We start from the raw sequence: 13,780 nt of genomic DNA on the forward strand, positions 1-13,780 counted from the left end.
ACAACATATAGTGGGAAGCTGTATTTTTATGAGGTTTAATTTTTCATAAAATGAAATGGTCTTTAAAAAAAGTGATGGCACTTTTATGAACAACTCCTGCCATTGTTCGGAGAAGGTTGGAGCTGACGGTTGCTAGGCAGCCAGGGCCATCACTGGGAAAGCCACCGAAATGAACGATCCCCAGGACAGGAAGTTAGTCCAAGGGATGAGAAATTAACTCCCTGTGGGACCAGGCACCTTAGATTCGTTTTTCCCCATTTTATCTATAACAACACCATCAACTAGTGAAGAAGTATCTCAGCCATAAGAATAACAATGGCAGTCTCATCCAGGTTCAGAATTATGACAACATCTCATGGGGGGGAAGTATGGCAAGGGGAGCTTTATGTCCTTCTGGATGGACTTACCTTCAAAATCCAGTTTATTCCCTTCTCTGAAAGGCTTGTTCATGACTGTTTGCTCTCAGAGAAGCTCAGGAATTAGAAATGTCAGAGCCCAAACTGCAGGCCAACCCCAGCAAAGAGAGTTAGGGCTTCCGTGCTTCAGGAGCAGTGACAGGATTCTTCTGGATTTTTCTGTGTTAATAAAAACAAATATGATGGCTACCCGTTACTGTGACCCACATTCTGTGCTAAACATTTTTTCCTGAACTATCTCATTTAATCCTTAAGATGACGCTAACAGATTGGTACTCTCCTAAGCCCCATCTTACAGGTGAGGAAGCTGAGGCTTACAAAGGTCACAGAAATGGTCCAAGAACATATAACTTGTCAGTGGTTAAGCTGAACCTCAGACCCAGGTCTTTCTGACTCCAGAACCATTATGTTACACTGGCCATCTCATGGGAGACTGTCTCCACGGGGGAAAGGCAGTATATATTTCTATTTTTAAAACATTACATTTAAACTTGTTTTTAAATGTTTAGGGTGGGGATTAGAGAATCTACGTGGGTGAAGACAGAGTGACAGCAACTCAGTGTTACTGTTTACAGAGGACAGTAAGGGAGGGAAAGGAAGAGAAGGCAAGGGAAGACTAAGATGAAGCCCAGAAAAACTTTTAACATTTGAAGGTCCAACAGAGGAGGATGAACCAGGAAAGAAAAAAGAGTAGGCAGAAAGATAAAAGAAAAACCCAGAGAGTTTATTGTGAAAGAAGAACCCTAACATTATCTACTATTGTTGAGTACACTCTGTCAAGCACTATTCTAAGCCTTCTGCATGTAGGACCTTATTTAATCTTCATAACAGCCCCGAGGTATATCCTATTATTAACCTCATTACACATAAACTGAGGCACAGAGTGGCTAAGGGATTTGCTGAAGTTCACAAAGCCAGAAAGTGGCAAAGCCTGAACTTTAACCTAGGCTAGCTGACATTAGAATCTGAACTCTTTGCTGAAATACTGTGTCGAACTTAGTAGTTTGTCCCAAGGTAATATTTTCTTGAAGGAAATTAGTACAGAAGTATGATCTAAATGTTTTCATAACAAGACATTCTGTGATGGTTTTAAAGCACAAATACCGGCTAATCACAGATCACCTACAAAACCTTTTTATAGGAGAGATACATTCTCAAGAAAATATTTTCAAACTATAAACAAGGATATGATTCTAGACTAAACATTAATTATGTTAGTATAACCTTGCATTTCAGTCCTATTAGAGCGCTCTGTTACATTCACTTTATAAACAATAGGAATAGTTTGCTACCTATACACTTACACTGGAATATTAGAGCCCTCATTCTTTCTAGAACAAAGCCTTATTAATCATGTCTAACACATTGTCCCAGTGGCTAGCTAAAGTTACAGACCTTTAATGAAGTGCTGATCATGGTATCTTTGCTGGTTGAACCTAGACTCTGCCTCAGAATCCTTCTCTATCCATCAGAGAGGGTATGCAAGTTGAAACAGATTTGCCATCCCTGACCGAGCCAGATGTTCCCAGTGGACTTGCCCGGGTATTTATTATACACCTGGTAGCAGCTACAGCATCTGAAAAGCTAACTTTACAAACCATCTTGCAATGTTTCTCGGGCCTGTGGCTCAAGGACCACCTACACATTAAGAACCTTCATCTGCGAGTTAATTGTTAAAGCTGGGGCTCAGTGGGAATTCATTACACTGTTCTCTCTACTTTTATATATGCATGAAATTTCCATAAATGTTTATTAGATACGCAGACCTACTTGATTCAGAATACCTGGGGCAGGGAGGCCTGGGGATGTAAATTTTTAGCAGGCTGACAAGAGTGACTTTTAGGTACCCTAAAGTTGGTTCTTTTAGAGTGATTCTCAGCCTTGGCTGTACAGCAGGTTCACTTGGGGAACTTTAAACATGCCAATGTTCAGACCACATCCCAGATTAATGAAATCAGAATCTCTGGGCGGGGGCAGGGGGGTGTCACCTGGGCATCAGTATTTTTCGAAACTCTTTGGATATCTTCACGGTGCAGTCACGTCTGAGATCTATTGATACAGCACATCCTACCTCTTCTCACACATCAGTAGTCTATTTAGGTCCCACATTTTTCATGCACTGAAAGGTACAAAGGTATCCAAGGGGATCTGGGAAGAGCATGGATATTATCTCATACTGTCTCTAGAACGTCCTTTGTTACAGCAGCTGAAAACAATTGTTGGGCCAACTTGTACTAGAAAGCAGAGTTAGTTCCACACACACTCTTTCACAGGTTTCCACCAGATGGGTTATCTCTGCATGATTTAAAGAATGGTTTATATAGATGCTCCTAGAGTCCAGTGGCCTTAAATTTTAGCCTCTGTCTTAGGGGTTCCCCAGCAACTGATCCAGAGGTGAAAATTTCTGTGCAAGAGATTTATTCATTAAGTACTCCAGGAAGACTAAGGTGGAAGTTGGGGAAACAGGACAGAAAAGGGGAGGAAGCCAAGCAAATTGCTACCTCCAAAGCCCACAGAAGCAGTTTCAGCCTGACGCCACAGAGAAGCTGTGGAGGGGACCTCATGCCTCTGAATTTTCCCCACTCAAAGAAAAGGAGATGGGGCTTTCCTACCCTTGCACCCCTCATTCAGTGGTTAAGGGCTACCCCAGAGAGATGGAAATTCCCAGGTGCTTCCTGCCCTTGGAAGTGCAAGAAAAGTCCAAGGACCGTCCTCCTCTTGCTGAAGGAAGCAAAAACACATTGAAGTTGGCGGAAGGAAGCGGGGAGCATCACACAGAAAAGGTACAAAGGTATCCAGGGAGATCTGGGAAGAGTATGGATATTATCCCCTACAGTCTCTAAAACGTCCTCTGTTACAAGCAGCTGAAAACAATTGTTCGGCTGACTCAGGCTAGAGAGCAGAGATAGTTACCATATTAAGAAACCCATCACCTTCCACGGAACAGTTCACTGTCCCATATTCTTTGATAAGTCTGATAGCAAGTAGGATTCATTTCAACTCTGAATTGATTGGTAAGGGCTACCCAGAGCATTTTACTGAGAAAGACCATGAGCTCCGGTTGGAAAAGTGTCACGTTCGATTAGTGATGCCTGCCACAAGCAAATGAGAAGGCAATCGCAGTAGGTACTCTCAGAGAACTTTGATGTCTAAGACATTGCTAGATTGCCTGGGCAAGTTTTTAAAAACACTGATGCCTGGATCCCACCTCCAGCGATTCTGATTTAGTCTGAGGAGGGAAGCTGGCATCTGTGTTTTATTAAAGCATCCCAAGTGACTATATTATTGCCGCAAAGGTAAAGAACCACAGTAATATTCAGATAAATCGACATGCTGCTTCCCAGTTGTCCCAGGAAATGTTTTCAGGCATACTTTAAAAGAACGAAATAAATCCTCCAAAACCCAAATATTTTATTTATAATTCCTTTCTCAGTCTCATAAAAATGTCTTTTCAAACATGAACAGCAGAACACTTTTGTTTGTTTTGTCTTTTCTTGAAACTTCAATACAATGTGGACTTTGAATAGGCTAGTCATGGCCAAATCTTCAGTTGCCTTGTATGAATAGACTTAAATTACTGATTTCTATTCACACATTCTTCAAATAATTACATTTTTTTAAAATTAATTAATTTATTTTTGGCTGCGTTGGGTCTTCATTGCTGCGCATGCTTCTCATTGCGGTGGCTTCTCTTGTTGCGGAGCACGGGTTCTAGGTGCGCGGGCTTCAGTAGTTGTGGCACGCGGGCTCAGTAGTTGTGTCTCGCGGGCTCTAGAGCGCAGGCTCAGTAGTTGTGGCACATGGGCTTAGCTGCTCCACAGCATGTGGGATCTTCCCAGACCAGGGCTCGAACCCGTGTCCCCTGCATTGGCAGGCGGACTCTCAACCACTGCACCACCAGGGAAGCCCCAAATAATTACATTTTGATATGCATCTCTGAAAGACAATGGTCTTTACCTATTGAAAACATTGCTTGAATGTATATACTTGCAATTTGTAAGGCAAAAAAATAACTTGTGTGATGTGAGTCAATGTAATTGATTGTTACAAGATCATTTAGCAAGAGCATGACTGCTGGCTAAAGTATGTTACAAACTTGCATGCCATCTTGTGGAGGATGGTGCAAGTGATGTAATTACAAAGTAAATACTCCAAAAAAATAGTTATTAAAAATATGACTGTGGTTTTCTCCAAACATCTGCCTTTCGTGTGGAGAATTAAAGATTTTTTTTCTAGGTAATTAAAGCTTTTCTTAAAATCACTTTTTCCCCCGATTATATACTATTCTAAGCAAAATTGTTCTTTAGCTTGAATAACTCAGATAATTATCTCAATTCTCAAATTCATTTAGCTAGTATATGCCAAAACGATATATTTCATCACATACCAGAACTTGACAAGAATGTCATATTGTAGGATTTAACCCTTTCCCCCCTTTCTCTTGGTGTCACAAAGAGGTGAAATTTTTTAAGGTGAGGTTAGCGTAGAAGACCAGGCCATTGGAGCAACTCAGAAATAAATCTTTTGGATACATACCCAGAAGTGAGATTGCTAAATCATGTGTAGTTTACTTTTAATTTTTTTAAATTAATTAATTAATTAATTGATTGATTGATTGATTGATTTTGGCTGTGTTGGGTCTTCGTTTCTGTGCGAGGGCTTTCTCTAGTTGCGGCGAGCGGGGACCACTCTTCATCGCAGTCCGCGGGCCTCTCACTGTCGCGGCCTCTCTTGTTGCGGAGCACAGGCTCCAGACGCGCAAGCTCAGTAGTTGTGGCTCACGGGCCCAGTTGCTCCGCGGCATGTGGGATCTTCCCAGACCAGGGTCCGAACCCATATCCCCTGCATTGGCAGGCAGGTCCTCAACCACCACACCACCAGGGAAGCCCTACTTTTAATTTTTTGAGGAACCTCCATACTGTGTTACATAGTGGCTGCACCATTGTGCATCCCCATCAACAGTGTACAAGCTTTCCAGTTTCTCCACATCCTTGCCAGTACTTGCTGTCTTTGTTTTTGTTTGTTTGGTTGTTGTTGTTGTTTTTTATAACAGCCATACTGACCCTTATAAGAAAACTCGTTGTGTTTTTGATTTGCATTTCCCTGATGATTAGTGACATTGAGCATTTTTGGTTTTTTTAATTTATTTATTTTTGGCTGCGTTGGGTCTTCGTTGCTGCGCGCGGGCTTTCTCTAGTTGTGGCGAGTGAGGGCTACTCTTCTTTGCGGTACGCGGGCTTCTCATTGCGGTGGCTTCTCTTGTTGCAGAGCACGGGCTCTAGGGCGCGCGGGCTTCAGTAGTTGTGATGCACAGGCTCAGTAGTTGTGGCGCACGGGCTTAGTTGCTCCGCACCATGTGGGATCTTCCTGGACCAGGGCTCGAACCCGTGTCCCCTGCATTGGCAGGCAGATTCTTAACTACTGCGCCACCAGGGAAGTCCTTGAGCATTTTTTATATACTTTTGGCCATTGTATATCTTTGGAAAAATGTCTGTTCAAGTCCTTAGCCCATTTTTAAATTGGGTCATTAGGGGGTTTTTTGCTATTGAGTTGTAGGAATGCCCCCCACACACAAATGAAACTTAAAAAATTGAAAGTGTAGATGCTATCCAAAGGAACCATGGGCCTTTTCTTTAAAATGATTATACTTAAAAACAGGCCATTAAAACCAGAATTGCCACCCCAACTTATAAAGCAAAATTTACATATTCTTGTTTCTAACTCAATAGACTGATCTTTTTCTCCCTTTAATGTTTGTTTTTACAGCTGAGTTATAACATAGGAGTATATAATTAAAATCCTCAGGTCCGTAATTATAAGCTCTACTGCAGTATAACTGTTGAGTCTTTTGATGATTCCGTCACTAATTATGCCTCTTAGAAGATCCAAATATCACTTTACCATAAAAATCTGATCATCGTCAGCTTTCAGTCAGTATACTTGACTGAACGGAAAATATTATTTATTTCCATATAAAATCTGTGGGCTGCAATGATTCATTGTACGTATTTTATCAAAGAGGGAAAAATAATAAAACCATAGAAACAGATTTCTTTTTGTCATTAAATGGTATATCTTTTATCTTTAAAGGGCTACCATGAAACTTCCAGAAATTATTCTTTATTGGAATTAGAAAAGAAAATCTTTCCAGCAAGTTATTAGTATGCTGGTTTAGTTAGCTGATTATTTCCTTATCCTATTACATAATGCCCAAAAGAAAGTAAAAGTTTATTAATGAAATGACAATATATATCCAAGATGTATATTCTAAGATTTGTCACTAACTTTGGAATACCTTGTATGAGATATTTTACCTTGAAATAGAATGATTAAATCTTATTTCATGAAAATAGTCCGATTTTATCTAACTTTCATCCTTCTCACCCTCAACCCTACTCTCATCTCTCCCACTGTCCGGCCATTTCTTGTCCTCAAAGCCAGGGCTTATTTTTACAAGCTGCTAATTAACTGTTTTGATAGACACAGTAAGGCACAACACAGTACTCTGAAAACTAACTTTGAGGGAATAAGTTTATTTCACCATGAAGAAAGGAAAAGACAGAATACATGTTGAGCAAGATACCTCTCTCCCCGCTACTTCTTGTTCATGACAGTCAGAGGCATATATACTGCCCCAGGAAGTAGGGTTCTTAAAGCAAAATTGAATTGAGACAATGTACATAGATTTCTAAAACTGCCTCTCTATGTAATAGATAATAGAGAAAGCCACATGCAACCCCCTTACCACCACTACTCTCACCACCATGGAACCAGGAAGTTTAAGATGGTCACACAGGGGGAGGGGTTGGTAATATGGATGAGGTGAGACATGGAGAGTTGGGATACAGTAGAGACCCAGGGAAGCATTGGAAAGACCTCTATGGGGAGGAGTAGGGTCAGCTTCAAGTCACCCAGGGATTTCAGTACTATGGGGTGGGAAAGAAGGGGGATCTTCTATCTGCAGCCATTTTTAAATCATCCCTAGATGGACCCCAGATATTGCTGACTTGCCCTTTCTGGAAATTCCCTAGCTGCCTACTCCCCACTTTCTGTTTGAAATTAACATAGCTACTCCAGGTTTCCAGGAATTGCTGTTAACATGGTATTTCTTTTTCTACCCCTTTACTTTGAGCCTATTGGTGTTTTTATATTTAAAGTATGTTTCTTACAGACATCATATAGTTGGGCCTTGTTTTTGTTTTTGTTTTTGTCTTCATCCACTCTGACAATCTCTGTCTTTGAATTGATGCATTTGGACCATTTGTATTAGTTGAATTCATATCTACCACATTTGTAACTGTTTTCTATTCACTGCAATTGTCCTTTGTTTTTTCCCTCTTTGTTTTAACTGAACATTTTATATGATTCCATTTTGTCTTCTTTATTAGCATATCAGTTTCACTTCTTAATTTTTTTGTTATTGCCTCAATTTCTAATGTACATTTTTAACTAACCTAAACGTAGCTTCACATAACACTATATTGCTTTCTAGAGACTGCAACAATAACAGTATAGGTAGCTTATACCAGGGTATTCCCAATTCCTCTCTCCTGCTGCTTGTGATACTGCTGACTTTCATTTCACTTAACAATATGCTATAATCTTCTACTACATTGTTACTATTAGATAAAATTATCTTTTAGTGAACTAAAAATAGAAAATTATTTTACCTTTATTTCTTTCTTCTCTCATGTTTTTCCTTTCTTTATGTAGATCCAAGTTTTTCACCTATATTATTTTCCTTCTTACTGATGAACTTCCTTTGACATTTCTTGCAGGTCAAGTATGCTGGTAATCAATTTCCTCAGTTTGTGTTTGGCTGAAAAAGTCTTTATTCCTCCTTAGCTTCTGAAGGACACTTTCACTGGATATAGACTTCTTGTTGATTTTTTTTTCCTTTGAGCATTTAAAATATTTCACTCCACTCTCTTTTTGCTTGCACAGTTTCTAACAAGAAGTCTGTTATATTTCTTATCTTTGTTCCTCTACAGGTATGGTGTTCATTTTCCTGTGGCTTCTATCAAGATTTTCTCTTTGTCTTTGGGTTTCTGAGCTTTGAATATGATTTGCCTAAGGGCATGTGTGTATGTGTGTGTATCCAGATGAGATAAGGTTCAGGAAAATTCTTTTCTCCAAGAGAGTAGGCTTTGTTAGGAGAAAGCTCTGGGTTTATTTCACAATGATTCTTTTCTCTCTCTTGCTCTCCCCAAGACACAGGTGATACTTTTTGAATCTTCACTGTGAAAACCTCATTAATGGAGTTCCTGGTGGTAAAAACCATGAAAGTGTGGAGTCCGCCTAAGACTGTGGCACCCAGCACTTTGTCTCATGGTAGTCCACCTTCAGCCTCCAGCAATTCATCAGAATTACCATGATAAGTCTTTATACCTGCTTATGGCTCTAGCAGTTTCCGCTCCAAGTAAGCAGAAATTGGCTGTGACTCTCGTGATTCACCAGTCTATCCAAATTTTGGAGTGCTGGTTTCTCCTGATGGGTCCAAGAAAAGTCTTTGATTTTCAGCTTGTTCAGGATAAGAGGTCTTACTTTTTCTATCTCTAAGAACAATCCATGAACCAGAGTTTCAGGGATCTTTGAACATGTACAATAGCAATGGTGGTACAGCATGAAAAATCTTAGTCCTGGAACGTAGTGAGTCTAGATATATAAAAATCCACTCGTGTTACATTAATTATTGTGGGCCAAGTCTTCATCTAGAATTTCATCTTTCATCATTATAACAACCCCAGAGATATGTCATGTTTTATCAATCTTACAGCAGCATCTAGTATAATCTTTCTACCCTGTGGGATGCTCGATAGGCATTACATGAAAAGTTAACAGGTGTTACATTTCATTTAAAAAGTGCTATGGACGAATAATTACAACAAATTGGATTAAACAAACATCTCTCTATTAGAGAACTCCTCAGGGAATTTAATATGCTGGGTATTGAGAATTCAGAGGCGATAAGTAGACATCATTTCCCTAAATCATTTGATCATAGGATGTTTTATTTTTCTCTTGGAGCATCTGGTGGGACTTGTGTTTGGCGGAATACACTTTGGTGTGGTTTTGGTAGTATGAGAAGAAACACGCTGGCTTTAGAGCAAAAGGAACATGGGTTTGAATTTCAACTACACTAATTATTTTTTAGGCAAATTGCTTAATCCTATTAGCCTAATGGTGCTCATCTATAAATTAAAGGCATAATACATTAGCTTATTGATCCATTACTTAATATCATAATAGACAGTAGTATCTGCTTCAGGGATTAACATAGGGATTCAACGATATAAGGTATATGCCTGTCACCTGATAAACACTTAACAGTTATTAATGTCATTATTATTATCGTCATACACCAGACTCCAAAATAATGGTAAGCTCTTTCCCAGATTAGAACCAGTTTTTCTCTGAATCGATGTGAAGTCAAATGCAAATGAAAGTTGTTGCCCAGTCATGAATACTTGAATAACACATCTGGTCTGATCTCCTGTGTTAGAAGGATGTGTGTAGGAGTGGATCTAAGTGTAAGTTTCCATGGCCCATATCAACACTGAAATGTCATTCCGTGTTTGGTAAAATTCACAAAGAACATTGCATGAGACTTCCAAATATGGCCCAGCAACCAATTCTCTTCTCAGAAAAGTATAGGGTCAGGGCCAAAAGCATTTAATCTCTATGACTAAGCGTTTGGGAGTCTTTCATTTGAAATGAATTACTTGCATTAATTGGCTAGTAAGTCACTGTGATTGCATATTAAAGTCACAGCTAAGCCCTATTGGACTGTGATGTGTTTTCCACACTAAAGTGTCAACATGGTGGGTGACCTGCCATGCACAACACCAGGGAAGCAATTGCAATATGGTATCTGGTGCCCATGTGGCTGGAGTTGCTCAGTGCTGGACTCAACACTCTAATCTTGAATAGGTTGATTTGGAGCAATATACATGATTAGGTGGCTTAACTGTATGTTGTAAAGGAAGCTGTGACCTTTCCAGTCCCATCCTGGATGTGGTATTGTGCTCTTGGGAGGAGGATAAGACAAATGTGTGGGGGGGAACTTGACAACAGCAGTGTTCATTTGTGTAATTACTTGAGTGTATTCAATACCTTAAAAAACTATACGGACAATGCCTCAGATATTAGTGGCCATCTACTGTTTAAAGAAAATTTTGTAAAAGTCAAGTTGCCTTGGATAAGGACCCAGTAGCATTACCAGTAAATTGTAAATGTTGAAAGTACAGCATCAGCATGAACAATTCTCTAATTTTTCACCAATTTAGAAAAGTCATACAACATTAAAAATTTAAGGCCATGATATTCTTGTCTATCAATCCATTAGCTAAAAATGTTACAGCCTAATAATGTCATAATGATTCCATATGACATCAAAAATTAAGACAGTAATATAAATCCTGTCATTTGCAAGATATTTTACAGTTGAAAAACTACTTTTAAGTCCATTATAACATGAGAGAAAGCGGTATGAGAGAAGACAAAGCAGATATCATTTTCCCAAATTTACAGCTGAAGCAGAGAAGCAGGTCGTGTAAAAGACTTAGAGCAGTAAAGTTGGGACTTAGATCCAAGCCTCTTGGCACAAAATCCACAGTTTCATCCCCCTCCCATGGTATCTATACCTAGAGGACACCTATTCTAAATAAGCGCGTTCTTGGGGCATTATCAAGCCTGAGGACCAGACCTAGTGCTTTGAAATACAAGTTAATTCTGCCAGGAAGTTGTACTGTTTCGCAACAGTATGTGTAGCCAAAATCCCCAAGAATTAAATGAAATGTTTGGCATCTTTTGACAAAAGTTACCTAAGGATTAGGCTGGGCCTGCCTGCACACCGTGAAATGCACCAGAAGGGAAGAAATTACTCAGACAACCCAGCCTTCTTTCATTTTCACCTGAAATGTCCTCATAATTGAGGCAAAAGTTATGTTTGGAACCTCAATTGTGGGCATAATTGATCTGGTTATCTCCATGGCTCTATTTGTGAACACAGTCACACATAAAACTACCAGGCACTGATAGTCTCTGCTACCATAAATTACCTCGAAAACAGCATCCTCTAGATCCTTGGCCGCAGCTCTGTAAATGACTGTGCCAGGGGCAGTGTCTCCTAGGATATCAATCTCGGTAACTGCCAGAAAATGTAAAATAGACGTCCTTGAATGAGTGTCACCATCATAAGCCCAGAAACTCTTCATTCAATCCTGGATCTTAGATAAAACTTAATGCATTGTGCTTGCTCTGTACAGATGTTTTTATAGGGTGATTCCCATTAATCATAATCATAATAGACATCATTTATCAAGCGTCTATCATGTATCAGGTATAGGGCAAAGAGGTATATAAATTTAAATAATAACAATATTGAACATTTCCTGAGTGCTTATAACTGCTAAGCACTCAAAACCATCGGTGACTATTATTTCCATTTTACTGAGCATTAGAAAGAGTAAGTAACTCAAGGTTACACAGCTAATACGTTATTGGGTGCTATTATTGTCTGATTATTAATGTCTGTCCTTTCCTTAAGTTTGCCTTCTTTCTATCCATTTTTAAAACATTGAGGACCATAAACTTGCATATTTACTAGTCAAACCACTCTTCAGGGATCAGGAACACTGGGGCAGAGGGAGACCCCTTAGTGCTGGAGGAGAGGACCCACCCCCAGAGAAGCTGCCGCACCATTTTGCCAAGGGGACAGGATTTGTGGAGCAAAGGCATCCACAGCCTGTTTGGACTCTAGTCAGGACACTGGCTGGGCCAGCCCATCAACAAAGGTGCATGGCGTGTCCGCCAGCAACCTGGCACCAGGCTCACCGATTTAGAAGTCAGAAGAGCATGTGTTCACCTTGGATCTGCTTTTGAGGAGCTTATCCTCTGCTTGGAAAAGGGAATGGAAGAAAACAAACACGTATTCAGCACCTCCTGTGTGCCTGGCACTAGGGTTGCCCTGTGAACACACTCTGTCAGGTGACTTTCATCAAGAAGGGACTAATATCTCAGTTTAACTACTGGGGACGCTGAGGCTCAGGCAGGATGAGTAACTGTCCCTAGTCAGTGACCATCCCAACATCTAAGCCTCAAATGCTTACGCTTTTAATAAAGAACATGGATCATCCACATGTAGGTGTTAAATATTTGACTACCTAGAAAAAGGCAGAGTTGAGAATAAATGAGACGAGAGTGAGAAAAAGAGATTCATACATGGTGAAAATCAAATAGAAAGGGATGGGGAGAGACAGAGGGAGAGAGAGAGAGAGAGCACAAGAAGGACTTGATCCCTGCCTTCATGAAGCATCTAACTCAATGACATAGACATGCTGTTCATTTAATCATCACACAAATAAAGGAATAATTTTAGTACATGATAAACAGATAAATGAATAATTCTTAACAGTGAGCAAGTTACTTCACCTTTCTAAGCCTGGTGACTCATCTATACAATGGAATGCAAATAGAACGTACCTCCAGTGCTCTCAGCATTAAATAAACTAATCCATCTGATGCTCTTAGCATAGTGCCTGCTACATAGTGCCCGGTAAGTGGCAGTCATGTATCATTACTTTTGTTATCATTATTCTCCTTATCACTCTTATAACCATGACACTATGAGAGGACACAGGGCATGATGTCGACATACATATGTCCACAGGGTCCTTCCTTCCCCAAGACAAGAGCTCTGTACCTTGGTCTCTTTGAGCAAGGGATCCGATGAAGATGGGTGTCTCATTCACAACTGCAATATGGATTAAAATGGTCTGTGAGGCTGTTGCCCCTTGATCGTCTTTGGCATAAATTATCAGGAAGTAGAGAGACACCATCTCAAAGTCCAGCTTGGGTACTCCAGTGGTGAATAACGAAAAAATTTTTTTAAATGCAGAATAATGGAATGAATGACTGGCTTCCTAAAGATGTAGACAGAATGTTTTAGATCTATAATTCCCACTATGAATCAGCACTTTAAAAAAAAAGAAATAAAAACCTTGTATTTAAAAAGTGGAAGCAGGGAGTTCCCTGGTGGTCCAGTGGTGAAGACTCTGTGCTCCCAATGCAGGGGGCCCGGGTTCAATCCCTGGTCAGGGAACTAGATCCCGCATGTCTGCATGCTGCAACTAAAGATCCCTCATGCCGCAGCTAAGATACGGCGCGGTCAAATAAATAAATATTAAAAATAAAATAAAAACAAAAAATGGAAGCAAGGGGATCTGATTTCTTAAAAACCTCCATGAACAGAGAATTCATGCATGTTGTATCAAATGATTTCCCCTTCATCCAGCCCACTTTTCCATGTTATTCTTCCAAATGACAAAGCTGATCACATCCCTTCGCCTACTCTAATTTGTCAC

General features: G+C 40.0%; 1 protein-coding gene across 1 annotated transcript in view; it reads left to right on the forward strand.

Annotated features, from left to right (window-relative positions):
• The first annotated feature begins 3,070 nt into the window (after positions 1-3,070).
• C11H3orf49 (chromosome 11 C3orf49 homolog) overlaps positions 3,071-13,780 on the forward strand; it is a 28,538-nt gene continuing 17,828 nt past the window's right edge. Inside the window, exon 1 of the mRNA XM_036870183.1 lies at positions 3,071-3,199. Coding sequence (XP_036726078.1) covers positions 3,071-3,199 — 129 coding nt within the window. The remainder of the gene's footprint in view (positions 3,200-13,780) is intronic.

This window comes from Balaenoptera musculus, chromosome 11 (genome assembly GCF_009873245.2).
Source record: "Balaenoptera musculus isolate JJ_BM4_2016_0621 chromosome 11, mBalMus1.pri.v3, whole genome shotgun sequence".
In the NCBI taxonomy this organism is placed as follows: Eukaryota; Metazoa; Chordata; class Mammalia; order Artiodactyla; family Balaenopteridae; genus Balaenoptera; species Balaenoptera musculus.